The 16,567-nt window shown below is 39.5% G+C and overlaps 1 protein-coding gene across 1 annotated transcript; it reads right to left on the reverse strand.

Moving 5' to 3' along the window:
- Window positions 1-880: 880 nt before the first annotated feature.
- On the reverse strand, window positions 881-15,423 carry LOC104952695 (excitatory amino acid transporter 5-like). Its single transcript, XM_010779561.1, has 9 exons — window positions 15,398-15,423; window positions 12,521-12,563; window positions 12,192-12,423; window positions 12,003-12,102; window positions 9,756-9,989; window positions 8,392-8,586; window positions 2,026-2,160; window positions 1,760-1,859; window positions 881-1,141 (listed from the first exon to the last, which is right to left on the reverse strand). Exons 1-9 carry the CDS (start codon window positions 15,421-15,423, stop codon window positions 881-883), a joined length of 1,326 nt encoding a protein of 441 aa, XP_010777863.1.
- Between the last annotated feature and the right edge of the window lie 1,144 nt (window positions 15,424-16,567).

Genomic DNA, 16,567 nt, shown 5'->3' on the forward strand with positions numbered 1-16,567 from the left:
ATGTTGGTGATCGTGTTCGAATGCTCCAAATACCACCCCTTTCATGTGAATGCGCACCTAACTAGATAGGACACGGCTGGCTTGAGCGATCCACTTGATAACCTGCGTCGTAGTACAGTTTAGCGAGAGCGCGTATGTTTTGGATTAGGCCAACCGGCTAACTCAAACATATCCAGGTTAGGTTGAACCAGCTTCGTAGTACAGGCCTCAGGTGGAGGTTTGTCTTGTCTGTAAAATTCCTACCGGGTGCTCTTGAGATATTGCAATCACATGAATTAAATGGATGTGAGGTCACAGTTATCTTTGACCCCCACATTCTAATGTACTTAATCCGTGAGTCGTAGTGTGTTCCCAGTTGGATCTCGCACTGATTTCAAAGTAATCTGTGACATGTCAAAAACAAAACTGTTTTACCTTGAAACTTAATTGACAATGCAGTTTAGTTGTATTGGATCGTAGATGTTGGAAACCTTGCTTGCACTAGTATAAAATATTATAAACACAGAACAAAAAAATCATAAATTATATAAAATGTAAATATCAAATAGAAATCAGTTTATCAATGCAAGTACTCACACCTGACATCAGAGTCTGGGGTTTAAGGTGTAGGTCCACACCAAGGACGACTTGTATGAATAAAATCATAAACATGTTGTCCCTTCTGGTATCCATGGTCAGTGTGATACTTGTCCAGTCACAGAAAGCATTCCACTGCTATACAATTTTCCACTACGAGGCTTATCTCTTAGTTTCCAGGACATCTTGTCCCCCCAATATGATAAGATGCAAGCCGCGTTGTCCTCCTATCGGTAAAGACATCCTTTGCTCCAAAGTTCTGCTCAGCAAATCTACACAGAAAACCGATGAACTCAAGGAGGAACTATACGTTGGTCTCAAGACCGTTAATGTCGATGGTGCAGTGCTCTTTGATCTTCTTCAGGTGCCTCGGGGGAATCGGAGGCTTCTTCCTCTCCGCAGGCGGCCGGACGCCCTCCTCCAGCTGCATCAGCCTGGCCACGTCAGAATGTACGAGCTCGTGTTTGCCTCCTGAAGAAGGGGGCCGGTAGTTACCGTTGTTGTTGTGACAGTTCATCATAGTTGGGGCGTTCAACACGGGCTTGGGCTCACAGATCAGAGGCACCTGGGGGCCGATGGGTTCACAGGAAGGGAAGCACAAATGGAATTAGGAAGTAGAAGAAAAAATGACAGCTGTTTAATCTACAAGGACAGTAACTACAGATACAAAAATATCCTTTCATTCTAAATGTCTTCTATAATGGAGAGCTTGTTTGATGCATTCTTCAATTTGTTAAAAATAACTAATATGTTCTTTTACATCGTTTTTATCCACTACTAAAACGATGCATGACAAGTTGCCACTAACATTATTAAACACTAACTGTGACAACCTCAACAGGAATTATTGATGGCCTTCAAAAGACAGCGCCACCCCATATCAGGCCTACAGTGTCACTGTCAGCATACGACAACTAGCCGTGAAGACGTCAGGCAACTTACTAACTTAAGTTAACGCTAATGTTTAGCAAATGTTTGGACATTCAGATTAAAACAAACCTGCCATTTCATTTGGTTTTAAATTCTCAGAAAGTAGTATTGAGAACACCCGAGGAGCAGCTCGATTAATAATATCCAGTCAATGCTTTTGTTATGAATTAACCTTTAATGAAAATCTATGTTAGGGTCACAATTGGGCAAGTTTCCTAAATAGAGAAGAACTGAAGCTATAATTAAAACTCACCCCATCCCCCTCTTTCATGAAGTCTTTCCTGCAGATGTGTGCCATGATGCCTGTGGCCAGAGCGTCCCCCATTACATTCACCATGGTTCGGAATCTGTCTCTGTAGAAGAGGAAGAAATTTGAGAGGATAAGATGAATATAAACCTCAAATATTTTGGGACATTTTGACCAAATGAAGAGGAGATGAAGAAGATGGGGCTCATGTGTTTTTTTATCTCGTATTTATAATTTGGATCTGGAAGTAAGTGAACACACTTTCTACTTACAATGCCCAGTCTACTGCAATGATGAGAGTGATGTCGTCAGTTGGCAACCCAACGGATGTTAGCACTATCACCATGGTGACCAGTCCAGCTTGTGGGATCCCTGCGGCACCAATACTGGCTGCTGTGGCTGTGATACTGGACATTTAAAAATAAACATGATGTCAACAAAGACATTTTTAATATAATGTATTGTAACAACTGAAGATAAATATTGACCCTGAGACCCTGAAAAAAGGTTGAAGGTGATTGATGAAAGAACAATGCACAACCAAATTCACAAGGATAAGCTTTTTTTCTCCAAAACGGTATATCATCATTCCTCTTTTACAAAAGCAATTGTCTTTCCACTGTATTTTACCCTCTAATGGAGTTCAACAGAACTATAATTACTGCCTTGCGGTTGTATCACCCCCAACCAGTACATTTGCAGTGTATACAAATCTTATAACTTCATACATGTTATCATATTAGATATTCATTTGAAAGCATATGAATTATGGCAAAAAAAATGCTATGTTTGTAGTCACAATGAATATGTCCTTCGATGGACAAATGTACACAACTCGAAAACCAACAGTTGCGCTTATAAGTACCCCTCCTGGGACATAGAAACCAGAAAGACTGAACTGAACTAAGATGGAAGCGTAAGCTAAAATGAACCCAGGTTAGAGAAATTCTCATCATGGAAAGTGAACAATAAAGGGAGATAATTTGAAACATACGGTAGTAGGCAGGGGAGAAAGGAAGTCAATATGTTTTTTTAACTGTAATCTTGCCCAAATAGAGGTAGTTGTGTAATCCTAAATGTACCTACTGTAAGGGCGTCCCAAGCTAAGAGTACAAATATTTGGAACGTGATTGGTAAGACTCGGCAATTGCATATTGGCTAACAATAAGTTGGTAGCTAATGGTCATTGAAGTGTGTTGTGTGTAAGTGCGCCGTTGACTGTTGTATTAACACAGAGAGTAGACCGATAGAGTGGTATACAAAATACGTAACTACGTTTGGTTTATCAGCCTCCTTACGTTTCATGACTGTACGAAAAACATATGGCAATCATTCCATTTCTCCAGTAAGGAAATCATCAAACAGAGAGAGTGAGATACAAGAATTAAAAAGCCTTTTCTATGCGTCCCACCTTTTCTGATTTTGACAGAGATTTATTTTATATATAAAAAATGTATGCGAGTGCTTTGATAAAACCCTTTGTTAAGGTTATTTAGCTTTTATAGCGCCATTAACAATATGCTGCTCCTATGGTCCTGTAGTCGGCTGATATTTAACTTAAAGTGGACCTATCATGCAAAATGCACTTTTGTACGTCTTTTATACATGAATATGTGTCCCCGGTGTTCCAGGGAACTCACCAAGTGTCAGAAAATACAACCCTCTCTCTTTTCCTCCGTACCCAAAACGGGGCAACAACGAGCGGATACAGATTCCATCCGACACGACGTCAGCCCGGAATAGTGGGCGGTGACGCTCCGCCTATCAGGGGAATGAGAGGTTTCCGTGGCATGGTAACAGCATGGCAACAGCATGGTAACATGACGCTCGTGCCTCACCCCCCTCCTTTGCAGGGGGGCGTGGTCAGCTGCAGCTCATTTGCCACAGAATCAGCCCTTGTGAAGACAGGGCTGGAATAGAGCAAATAGAGCGAAATGAGGCATGGCTAAAATGCAAGATCTGTTTGGTATTTTGAAAAAAAAACTTCACAGACATGTTTTATATAGGTTTGGCCCTACAATATATTATTCAAATATAGCATGATAGGTCCACTTTAATCATGTTTTATGAGGCAGAACCATGCATTGCTCCTATCGTCCAAAAATATATATTGGGGGTCAACCCTTTACCTAGTTGTGACGAAGGTAACTTTGCCACTATGGACTGACGGCTTTGGGACGGGTAATATTGCACTTTATTAGCGTGATTGCACAGTACAGTTAACATTGCGTATTTGCACATAATTTATACTAATTATTGAAGTAGTATTTTTTTAGCTGATTAAACTGTATTTATTGGAGTGTCGTCTGGCAGGTGCTGGTCGGGTCCTCGGCTCCGCCTGAGAATATAGGGGAGTTTGCGAGAGCGCCGAGAGCATGTATGCTGGTGGGGATGACAGCGGTTGAGTGTAATCAGGGTGCAAATAATATGTTGATGTCTGTGGCTGCTGATTGTGCGCACCTGGGGCCCTGGGTTGTCTCCTCCCCCCTCACCTGTGTCTAATTGCTCCCCCTCACCTGTGTCTTGTTAGTCTGTGTATTTAAGTGCTGTTTCTTGTTGGGCTGAGTGTGTGTGTGAGATCGTTGTGGCTGCAGGATGTGAGAAAGGAGAACAGCAGGATTGAGGCTGTGAACTTTGTGCCAATGTTTTGAATAAATGCCCACGCCGGGTTATATTTTTGGACGTTCTGCCTCTGCCTCCTTGTTTGGTCTGGGCCGCTCAACGGTCAGCTTCACACTAGCCATAGTTTGCCATAACCAATATCTTTCTGCTCTGCATTCTATTTCTCTGCAACCTACTATTGAGATGTTATGCAAGACATATTTTTTTATCATCACCACTATACTGTGAAATATATTTTAATCACACACAATTCCACACATAGTGGCTTTAAGGGGAAATTCCTACAAAGAAATTCACACATTGGCATTTCTGGTGTTGAATGCTGGCTGCTAGGGAAAGTTAATTGGTTTTATTTGTGATTCAACCCTCCTGTATTATCTGTACAGACTAAACCAATGTTTAATAGAGTGCCCTACTTTCCCTGTGGGCAGCAGCAGACAGCTGGTAGATGAACGCTGCCAGCTGTTACCCATAATGATAAAAAGAAAAGTTGAGCACAAACACTCAGATTCAATCCAATAATCTCATTTATTCTTAATCTTATTTGTTCCTGGATGGAATGAAACATTGAGAATAGCCTTGTGGGAGTATATCTCCATAGCAACTGTTCAACTGATTAGAAGCATCCTCTCTATTGAATGGTAAAGGAGATGAAAGCACACCAGTAGAAACTGTATTGAGGGTAAACTCTGTGTAAGTGTACATCTGGTGTCTGCCGCACATCCAGAGGTTGAGGATGGGATGATCCCAGCGCTCATTAGAGCATGATGGTGAGAGATGGCGGGTGGGGGGAGGGGATGGGTTGGGTTCAGAGCTCCAGCGGTGGCGTGACTGGGATATGCAGGTTTATCGTGGCCACATGGCTCTTTTCAGAGAGAGATAAGCGGATAGCTTCAATCTACAGTTCATATATGGAATTATATAGAAAAATATACATGGGGGGTTGTTGGACAACATAATTTCATTAAAACAGAATGTTGGAGTGGTAGTATCAAATATGTTCTTAAAATGTATAAATACATTTTCACTACACAACAGTCATTTGCTGTCAGAATACTTATGTTTCATTAATATTCATGAAAAGCCAGAAACAGTAGGCGTCATTTCCTTGTATTTCCAACATGCATTACATCTCCACAATATGTTTGTTATTCAGCACAGGATGCAACACAATGAGTGTCACGGTTGGCTTTACACTTGTAGCATAGTGGAGCTTTTATCTTGTTTTGCTTGCAAGTTGAAATGCTTTTGTGGGCAGATTATCTACGGCGCACTTGATCAAATACCCATGTGTTTTCTGTAATCTGTGCTTCCACTTGTCTCTTCTAGTGGATCACTACTGTTTCTTTTGCAACAGCAGGAGAGGAGTCTGCATTTCCACTGAATCGTATCTCTACTCAGATTAATTTGCTGTTTTTTTGGTTCCCCCATTAACATGTTGTGGATAGTATACGTGCTTACCATCTTGGTCAAGGTTCCAAGTTTACGGTCAATTCTAACTAGTACAACATGAGATGTACAAACCTAGCTTTTTTTAAATTGCCAAGCAACAGTAAATAGCAACCACAATTATTGTATTCACTCAACCCAGATTATTAAAATAATCATCATGTAAAATTACTCTGTATGCTTTTTACACTATGCTTTAAAATTGACAAAACGCAGAAGTTCCTCTGCTTGGTTGCAGATGAAAGTGTTCTGGAAGCGTAGCGTTGAAGAAAAACAAGATAGATAATAAAACCTTGTACCAACAGTGAGTTGAAGGGAGCCAAACCACGCAGTTAACATGATGCATTAGAATGCTTTATAAATTAGAAATAAGAAAGACAATTTTGTCAGAGATTAAAACCCATAACCAAGCCACATAAACACATCAATATGCAGCACTTGTCAGATGGTCAAAAACAGTGTCTAAAACGCCCTTCCCACACGCACAATTCCAATAGCACTTGGCAGGGACATTTTTGTAACTATTTGAAAAGGACAACCCAGCAATCATATTCACATCACACACCAATGTGAAGTGTGTGTGATTGGCCAAGTGTGTTGAAGACAAAAAGCAGGCAGGATTTGTACTTTCCTCTCAGCACTCTTTTCTCTCGTACAGCTACTTCCATCTCCTTTTGTGCACAACATAAGAGTCCTTCAGAACAGACCGTGTTGTTATCATTATGTGTCAGTTAGTGATTCATGTACGTCTTTATACAGTTTTATTTTCCATCTGTGGAAAACGTTTTCCTTAATTATCAATGTGCACTTGTACAGACTAGTTTCAGAGCTTGAGAAACAAAGGTTGGAATGTTGCTTTTATTCCAACCATCTCTTTCATGTGGATTTCAAATCAGTGTTGATGGGAAACGATTGAGTCAATCCATTACTCAATGCGGGAACATTTTTGTATTAGATCAACCAAACACTTGAGGTGCAAACATTTTCCCTTTGATAAAAACCATTGACTAATCCAGACTTGTTGAAAGGCTTTGATGTTGTATAGCAGGGGTGGGGAACCTTTTTCCTCTCAAGGGCCATTTCAATTTTTACAACATCCTTCGAGGGCCGTACAAATTATTGAACTCAACGTCTGTTTAAAAAACTCAAATCACAGCCCATTCATTTCGCGTTTCTTTCATGCTGTGCAAAGAAAAAGCAACCTCTTAATCCAGATATTTGACCATTCATGCACCGCGGCATGACCACCAAAACAGACAGATATGGACACAAGATGTGTGCAAATCTATTTAGTTTCATATCCATGTAGACATGATTTAAGTGGGGGGGGGCGGATCTAACCTCATCTAGGGGGGTTTGGGGGCATGCACCACCAGGAAGATTTTTTTTAAATGTTGAAGTTAAAAGCATCAATCTGGTGCACTTTGAGAGCAACATGGAGAGATCTATGGATACATCTCTCAACACCCACATGAAGCAGAACTGTAAGCACATTTTTTACTGTCATATTAGTATTGTATATCTGTTTACTTTGTTCTCTTATTTTTCTATAACTATAATGATCATATAAAGATGTGCCTTTACCTCACTGGTTGGAGAAAAAGCTTCTTATATTCATTCCGGAGCAGCGTTCTGGTGCTCTCCGTTAGAACTACACTCCTGTCAGACGAGACATATACCACGTGATGACACGTTAGGCTCGTGTTGTGTTCAAGGACCCTGACCTTGGCCAGGAAAAACAAGCTTGTTTAATTATTTTGCGGTCTAGATTTCTTGAATTTTTTTCTTTTTTGCGTGTGTTTATAAAATTACCTCGAGGGCCGTACCAAATGGTCTCGCGGGCCGTATACGGCCCGGAGGCCGGAGGTTCCCCACCCCTGTTGTATAGGACATGGCTTCAATGGTAGCATGCTCGAAATTATTTTGTGCACAACTGTTATTTCTGTCTGCTGCTGACATTAATCCATATATTCTTCCTCCTGCTTCTACTTTTCCAAAGATCTCTAAAGTAAGCCTCCAGATCAGATAGAATTCTCGGTTTCAGTTTAGATGAGCGCTAAGTTATTCAAACTGTGGGTTGAGATGCTCATCAACAAACTCTGACATGCTTACTGTGAGTTTTTGGATTGCTCCATGAAAGGAAAGACAATTCTGCATCTGGTTGGAAGCTGGGCAAGCTCACCATGATTTAAAGCTGTTTTTTTCATTGGATGTTGAAGGAATAACTCAACAAGACTTCACTGACGCTCATTTCACAGTGTGTCCAAACATCAAGGAACTTCAGATCCATCATCCATGCCCCGCTCTGTTTAAAAGTAGCATTTTTAAACTGATGAAATATATTTTCCTACCTCTGTGCTGCAAAAATATGAGGTTAAATAATCACTGAAAACCCAAATTAAAGTGGATATTTGAAAAGCCATGTATTATGCATAATGTATTTCTGCCATTTCGTGTAAAGGATTTATGAGCGTTGATATCATTGCTTTCAAATCCCCATGATATCTTTACCATGTTAATGGGCTTATAAGCACAGATGGTATAGGCCGGCAGCACGATCCACTGACCTGATGGTGATGATCTGGCCAAAGTCCAGCTCATAATTGTTAACTTGTGCGATGAATATTGCTGCCACGGCCTCGTAGAGAGCAGTGCCGTCCATGTTGATAGTGGCGCCCACAGGGAGCACGAAACGGATGATGCGGCGGTCAATGTGGTTGTTCTCTAAGAGGCACTTGAAGGTGATAGGCAATGTGGCAGAGCTGTAGAGGAACAACACAGAGGTGAGAACAAGCAAAGGTCAGGATAGAATCATTACATAACCACTTCAGAATTTCTCCTAAGCATATGTGTAAACAAGTGGTATCACCAGCAAATGCAAATATTCATATAATATAAGTAACCAGTGCAAACATTTTAGTATTTTGTAACCCATTCACATACATTTGGGAGTAATGGATCACATGTAACAGGATTATGTAATCAGGATACAAAAAAAGGACACTGTATTCCCTTAGTTACTTAAAAAAAATACATAATTAGATTAATGGTCAAAAATAAATAAAATAATGGGGATTACTAGCAGGATTACAATGTTCCAATACATTTAAAATATACCATAGATTGATATATTATAGGGAGACAAACTGCCTGAATTTTCTTTTGGGTTTTCATTTAGGCTTCTTTTATTCTTAACTACTCTTTATGTCAAGCAAATAATATTTTCAAAATGTTCATACTGAATATCTTGGTTTCTTCTTTTCTAAGGGCACATTTTTCTGTTGTCTTACACAATTAACAATTAAGTAAGAAACATCTTATTGATATTTATTTTCTCTTTTATTTATTTATTTTGCATTTGATATTTAGGTGATCCAAAAGTAACGTAAAGTAAACAGGTTACACTACTTTTATTTGACTGTAAAATATTTGTTTACAGGTAATTGTAACGGAATAAATGTTGCAACCCTCCCAACCCTGTTGTGTTTTAAAAGTTCAGTCCACTTTTGTCTTCCTTCCAGGCAGCCACTGGTGTCCATTATTTTTCACTGTTTGTATAGAGAAGCTATCTCCCAAATGATCAACATCTGTGCACACACACACACACACACACACACACACACACACACACACACACACACACACACACACACACACAGCTGCCAGTCTAATCAAATGCGTGGAATGTTCCTCTACATTCCCATGCCTTCCCACACACACACAGATGGTCTCTGATATCCCAAAGTCACTTTGATGCTTTTCATGCTTCTGTTCCAGTGAATGGATAAAACAGGAAAGGATAAATGGTATTAGAGCTCTGGATGCATCATTATGATTCACACATGAGAAATTAAAAAAACCCTCTGTTCTTTTACGATATAAAGAAAAACAAGGTAATTCAGTTTGTTCACCCTGAAATTATTTCCTTTACCTGGAAGAGGTCGCCAGTGCGATGAGCAGTGCTTGCAGGATTCCCCGTATGTAAACGATGGGGCTCTTTTTGGTGATGAAGAAGTACATGGCAGGCAGGATGAACAAGCCGTGCAACACCAGACCAAACACCACGGTGACGGCATAGAAACCCAGCTTTTTTCCCATGGCCGACGGATCGCTCATCTCCAGGATCTTACCGGCCACCAGGAACACGATGCCGAACGGGAAGTACCTAAAGAAGAAGTAGCTGAAAGTCAGCAAGAATGGCTCTGAGGTCCTTTATATTTATTCAACTGTTAGATTAGTTGGCCAAAAGACAGAAGTCCCAACAACTTAATTAAGAAGTAGAACTATACAAGATCGCAAAATTGCAAGGGATCGCTCTTTGAGCTCTGAGCCACCTTGTTGGCCCTGGTTTATGATAGAGTTATGGATAGTTTTACCCAGACATAAATGGGCAAATCATTTAACAGAACAAAGCATAAAGCTTTAAGATAAGACATATTGTTTCTCTCTGTTTTTCAGAGTTTTTTATCTGATCATTATGAGTGGTGGTTAAATGAAGTAAGAAATGTTACAAAGATCACAGAGCGTCCTTAATCATCCATCTTCCTTAAGTAAATAATAAATATAAAGTATGCCAAAATCATTATTAATGAAATATTAAACGTCTCCTTTTATACCGTTTTCAGGCATAGGTCTATGAAGTGTTTTTCTCAAAATACCAAACAGATCACCCATTCTAGCTGTGCCTCATACCGCTCTATTTCAGCCCTGTTAGAGAAGTGCTGATTCTGGGTCCGTAGCTTTAAAAAAAAAAGACGAGAGCTCATGCGGGAGAATTCTACGAGATACTCAGCTAAATGCTGCCGTGATTAAACGCCATATCAGCTTCCAAATCACATCAAGGATTATTCCTGAAACAGTAGCCCAAATGCTTTTTCTCTTGCGAGTTTACCACAAGGTGAGTAACTTTTTTTATCCTGCTTTTTTACACATACTCTCTCCAGTATAGGTTAGCTTTGAGTGTTAGCGATGCTTGCTAATGTAAACAAAGACCATATTACGTTCAAAACACGTTGCGCATTGTTTCTGATAGCGACGTAGTATCCACGTTTTTAGAGATGTAAGGAGGAAAAGAGAGAGGGTTTTATTTTCGGACACTTTGTGAGTCTACTGGACACATGTTTATGTATAAAAGACATCAAAAAGTGCATTTTACATGATAGCGGACCTTTAACTAAAGCCTGATTTGAAATAGTTTCTTAGGAGTCAAACTTTCCCTGCATATGATATCTATCAGACCACTAAAGCTAATTCAGAATGCTGCAGCCAGACTGGTCTTCAACCTCCCCCAGGTCTCCCACACTACACCACTCATTCGCTCCCTCCAACGTCTGCCAGTGGATGCAAGAATCTGCTTCAAGACACAGGTGCCGGCCCACAGAGCGGTGAATGGAACAGCCCCTTCCTACATCCAGGCCTTGGTTAAACCATATACTCCAGCACGTGCACTACGCTCGGCGTCAGCTAATCGGCTTGCTACTCCATCACTGCGAGTGGGACCCAGGTACCCCTCAAAAAGAAGCCTGTTTGTTATCCTGGTTCCTAAATGGTGGAATTAACAACCCATTGACATTAAGTTAGCAGAAACTCCAAATATCTTCCGTCGCAAACTGAAAATGCATCTATTTCAATTGTACCTTGGCAATTAAATTATAGCTGAAAATAATCACGAGACACTTTTTGAGTTCATTTAGGCCTTGTAACTAATTTGCACTTGCAATGGTATGATCTTGCTTGAATAAAGCGAATATATCTGCACTTTCCTTTTCGTTCAGAGTTTGAATCTTTATGGTTTTTGCACTTATTGTAAGTCCCTTTGGAAAAAAGCATCAGCTAAGTGATATGTAATGTAATGTATTGTAATTAATATCTGAATCCTGGAAATGTTTATTTGAAGACAATTGAGGTAAATAATATTTGCAAACCTAAGATAGCATCATAACGCTAGTTATCACTCCTGAGGCAGCTTGTAGGTTTTCTTGAATAGAACATTGAAATGGCTTGACTGATCTACTTTATGTTCAGACTTCACTGAAGTCCTAGAACATATTAGACTGAAATGCCTTCTCATACACCGAAGTCGCTTATTCATATCTGCTGTCAGTTTACCTTGAATGTTTCTGAAGGACAAACACTTTGGCTTCCTTAATTAAAGTAGTATATTCAAAGAAAATATTACCATATAACTATGGCAACAATTCTAAGGACGGCCTCATTCACGCTCAGGCAGAAGTTCACCAAGGCGCTGCCATTTGGCCCCATCCTTCCCAACATAATACCTGTGAAGATATAAAGAAAAATCTTTAATATGATTGTTCAGAGCTGAAGCTTGAAGCTGAACTCAAGACGAACAATGCAGTTTTTTTACCCATGGTTGCTGAAAAAATAACAATTCCAAGGACATTCATTCCATCGCTTGTTCCTTCTCGTATGCGTATGAGCACATCAGGGGGGGGAGTCAGGTCAAGGGCAAAGTTCTGGATGTCAGTCCCATTATCGTCCTGGATACCATAGATGAGCGCTCGCCGCGTCGTGGACTCTGATTGGGCCTGGCTCACCGTTGGCTTGGTTTTCACAATGTACTCGCTACTTGTTCGATACTGTTGCCAGGGAAGAGAAACAGAAGCAGAAATATACATTTGAATTAAATCTACGCCTTTGTGTTGGAAATGTTGTATGTATTATCCAATGTCTCACCTGCTGAAATGTTGCCTGGACCAGATTGGATGGGAACATGTTTCTGCAAGGCAAAGATATTTATTAGTATATTGTCTTCCAAAAGTTGTTTTTATACAATATTGTTCGTCAAAACGGATCCAGTTCTCTACAAAGCAGAATACCACTCAATAGTTTAACCCTATATTATGTTTACATGTTGGACCCTTTGGTACTATTCAGGTCAAATTGAATTTGTACATGATTGGGGTTTAAAAAGCATTACAGAAATGTAAAAACTACATACACAATCCCATACAAATATTGTCTTTGCCCAAAAAGCATAATCGGGCCTCTTAGTTTTTTGTGATGAAGTTATAATTATTGCACACAAATTCTAAAGAGTTGGGTTTTATATTTATTCTTAACTATGATTGTTTTTCTTTGTGGCGGGGCATTTTGGCATCAGTACCAAATGTTTTTTTCCAATTCAATGTTCTGAGCAAGCCAAGGCCATGGAGCTTCAGATTGAAAAATATCCTTATATAATTTTTTCTATTTGTTTAATTCAAAACATCCCAAAAGGGTTAAAAGAAATGGCAGTGAGTCATAGTTAGCAGGATTCAAGAATAACATCTTATACTTTTATACAATCTGACAGAATACAGAGCAGGTGTGAACAGTGAAACCTTTTTCCTGGTCGCAGTAGACTTAATTATTAAACTTTCTACATAAAGAACGTAATGAAACAAATAACAAATACAAAATGAGATTATGATCGTGGTTATGTAATATATGATACATTTACCCTTTTGTATAAACGAACCAAATCGGACTGAAAATGTCTTGCTGGTCTGTTTGCCTGCAGTTGTGCAATACAGTGTTAACTCAGCACGACTGACCTCAAATCATGTTGATATTTACAGTAGAGTCATACTTTCAAATTTGTGTGACATTCTACCAAATAAGAAAAAACGAGTGGCTGCAATACAATGAAATACATTTTCGCTGATAATACTTTTTCAACCATCAGCGATGCCACAGAACTGACTACTATTATTACTCACTATAAAGATGTACTTTACATCAACTCAACTGTGTTCTACTAGTGCTTGGAAGGGTCATGTCCACATAGCAACTTCTTCTGAGAACCAGCGTCTTTTTAAATTAAATGTCCTTAAAAACGTTTTTCAAATCCCACTGCCAATGTTGTGCGGCCCCTCCGAGCACTTTAAATTAGAAATATAAATGTTTTTCAGAAAAGCCCCGGTAACGCCATATGGTCACAGACATAAGTTGTGTACGGCTTATAATACAAAGAACAGAAATACCCAATTTCTGAAATGCAACCAACAACCTTCTTTCTATCCCCACACGAACCAAGCACTGAACCTGGGGGGACAGGGCCTTCTCCATCACTGACCCCACACTCTGGAACTCCCTTCCACAACACATCAGAGACTGCACCGACCCCCCACTTTCAAAACACTGACCAAAACACACCTCTTCAGACTTGCTTTTAATTTGTTAATTATGTTGTGTTGCTGTTTTAATATTTTTATTCTATTATAATATGTGTTGCTGTTTTAATTATGTTTTATTCAATTTCATCTCGTTTTATCACCACTGTAAAGCGTCTTTGAGCACCTGAAAAAACGCTTTGAAATGAAATGTATTATTATTATTATTGTTATTATTATTACATCTGTATAAATAATAGCATTGTCAAAAGTCAAACTGTGTTGTCATTTATTATTTGCTTAATGTTGAGGTAATTTGAAGAAGAATATGATCAGAGCCGTGATGAAAGGGAAATGGTTGTTCCCATAGTTTGTAAAAAGATCCCAATTTTATTAAAGCTTTTAGTAAATGTTGTTTACATATTGTGCACAAATTAAATCATTTTTCATCTAATAAAATAAAAAGCAACAGAAAACACAAATCCCCCTGAGGGCGGCTTAGACTGGAGATTAAGTGCTTATAGGCTTTCATGGGTGTTTTTCCATGCTGAAAAGTCAAAAATATTTGACCATATAAGTAGCTCTTGTTGTTTAGTGTTCTTCTCTGAATGTCCAGTGAACCAAACACAAAGATAAACTGGCCCGGAACATGTAGGATTTATTTCAACATAAAAAGACAAGACAACAAACCAAACAAAAACAATTATCTTCTTCAAATCAACAGCCTATTGTAATGTTTGTAGTCCATCACTTTTAATGACTAAATTACCACTGTGTTAAATGCAGCTGATCAAAAAACAATTCAATACAAAATCCTAATTGTTTCTGAGCAATATTTCAATGTAACTACAGTCACACTAAATCTCACTGAACAAAGTCTCATGTTTGGTACCAAATGTCATACATATGTACCATTCTCTCAATTACATTAGTTCTTAGATCAAAAATAAATAATGAAAAGACAGCTTTAGGTCCATACGTTTACCCTCAAGTCAAGTTGAATAAAGGGTAAATGCATATGGAAACATAAAGAAAGCAGCTAGCTTCCCAGATGTGATTACTGTAATGAAGTGATAATCTCAGTCGACCACTCACCAAAGCCGTATAGGACTAGAGCCATGGAGGCCTGAGGCAGAGTACATGATTGTGTGTGTTGATGGGGGAACGAGAGAAAGAGGTGTGCATGTGTGTGGCAGTCTGTTTTGAAGTGTGTTTATGCATATGCATAGGTTTGTGTGTGTGTGTGTGTGTGTGTGTGTGTGTGTGTGTGTGTGTGTGTGTGTGTGTGTGTGTGTGTGTGTGTGTGTGTGTGTGTGTGTGTGTGTGTCTGTGTGCACTGGAAGCAACATACCCCGAGGCTGTGACAGACGGACTCTAAACCACGTTACCCACACACCCCACTGCCTCGCTTAATAGTGCATGAGATAAGAACATTTGGACTCCAACATAACGCACCCACCCCTCCAGCACCGACCAGTCCTCCATGGGAAATTGAGCTTTATGACTCCCCAGATTGAGACAATGGTTTGTATTGTTGAAAGGAATTCCATGTCAACAACTGGATGGGTTGACTAGGGAACTTAATACAAACACAGACACACTCAGTGGCTCAGCAGTACAGTATGGGTGATACTGCACACATGCGACAAGAGCAGGAAAAAAAACACAGACAAGTAGATAAACAGACATAAACTGGCACAGATGCACAGGCAAATACACTGCACACATGGACATTAACACATGAACACCAAGGGACACAAACAAGCTGGAATACAAACAGGAATAAAAAAAACACACCATATTACAATTTGTCCGTTGAGATTTTCTGTGTACAAAATCGTAGGTCAACCTGCTCTTTCCATTTGTTTATCTGATCAGGTACAGTGTGGTAAGAGGCAAATAAATAGAAAAAGGCTAGCTACTAATATATCTTTCTCCCAACAGTGTTGAAATAACAGCAGGACATTTTTCTGTGATCAGAGCCAGATAAGTAATAAAACTGCAGCTTTGAAAAGCAGTGTTTAAAATGATTTGCAATGGAATAACATAACATTTAAAGTACCCTTCCCAACTTTGGAAAACTGATTCTAATGTTTCTTTTTTGCAGATAAAGAGCAGTTGACGTGTGGTAACACAACTAATTAGTAACCCAAAACTCACTCAAAAAGTTATAAATCATAATTGTCCTAATGCAAACCAGAGGTAATCTGAGCAGTGGACATTTCTGAAGCAGCAAACTCTCACAGAGATCAGATGAAGACATGTGACTCAGTCAAGGAGTGAGCGTGCACACCTGCAAAAAAGCAGGGCTGATCAACAAACCATTGTGAACCAACTATAATGTCAAGTTAAAGAAACAGAGTGCAGTAATGCAGACAGAAAGTGGTAGATAGTGGGTGGATGCGGCAGACTGAAACGCACAGCCAGAAACAAACAGAGAGAAAGAAATAGACACAGACACCCAGCCAGCCAGAAAGGCAGCCAGGAATCAAAAAATAAAGTGAAGCAAAGAGGAAAAAGACAGACAGGCATCCCAACTGTGACAGGCAGACCGCATTGGCGCAAGGAAACTTAAGTGCAAATTCTGAAAGACAGCAGTATATGAAACAAAGAGGCAGAGAGAGGCAGG

This window comes from Notothenia coriiceps, unplaced genomic scaffold (assembly GCF_000735185.1).
Source record: "Notothenia coriiceps isolate Sejong01 unplaced genomic scaffold, NC01 NC01_scaffold00020382, whole genome shotgun sequence".
NCBI lineage: Eukaryota > Metazoa > Chordata > Actinopteri > Perciformes > Nototheniidae > Notothenia > Notothenia coriiceps.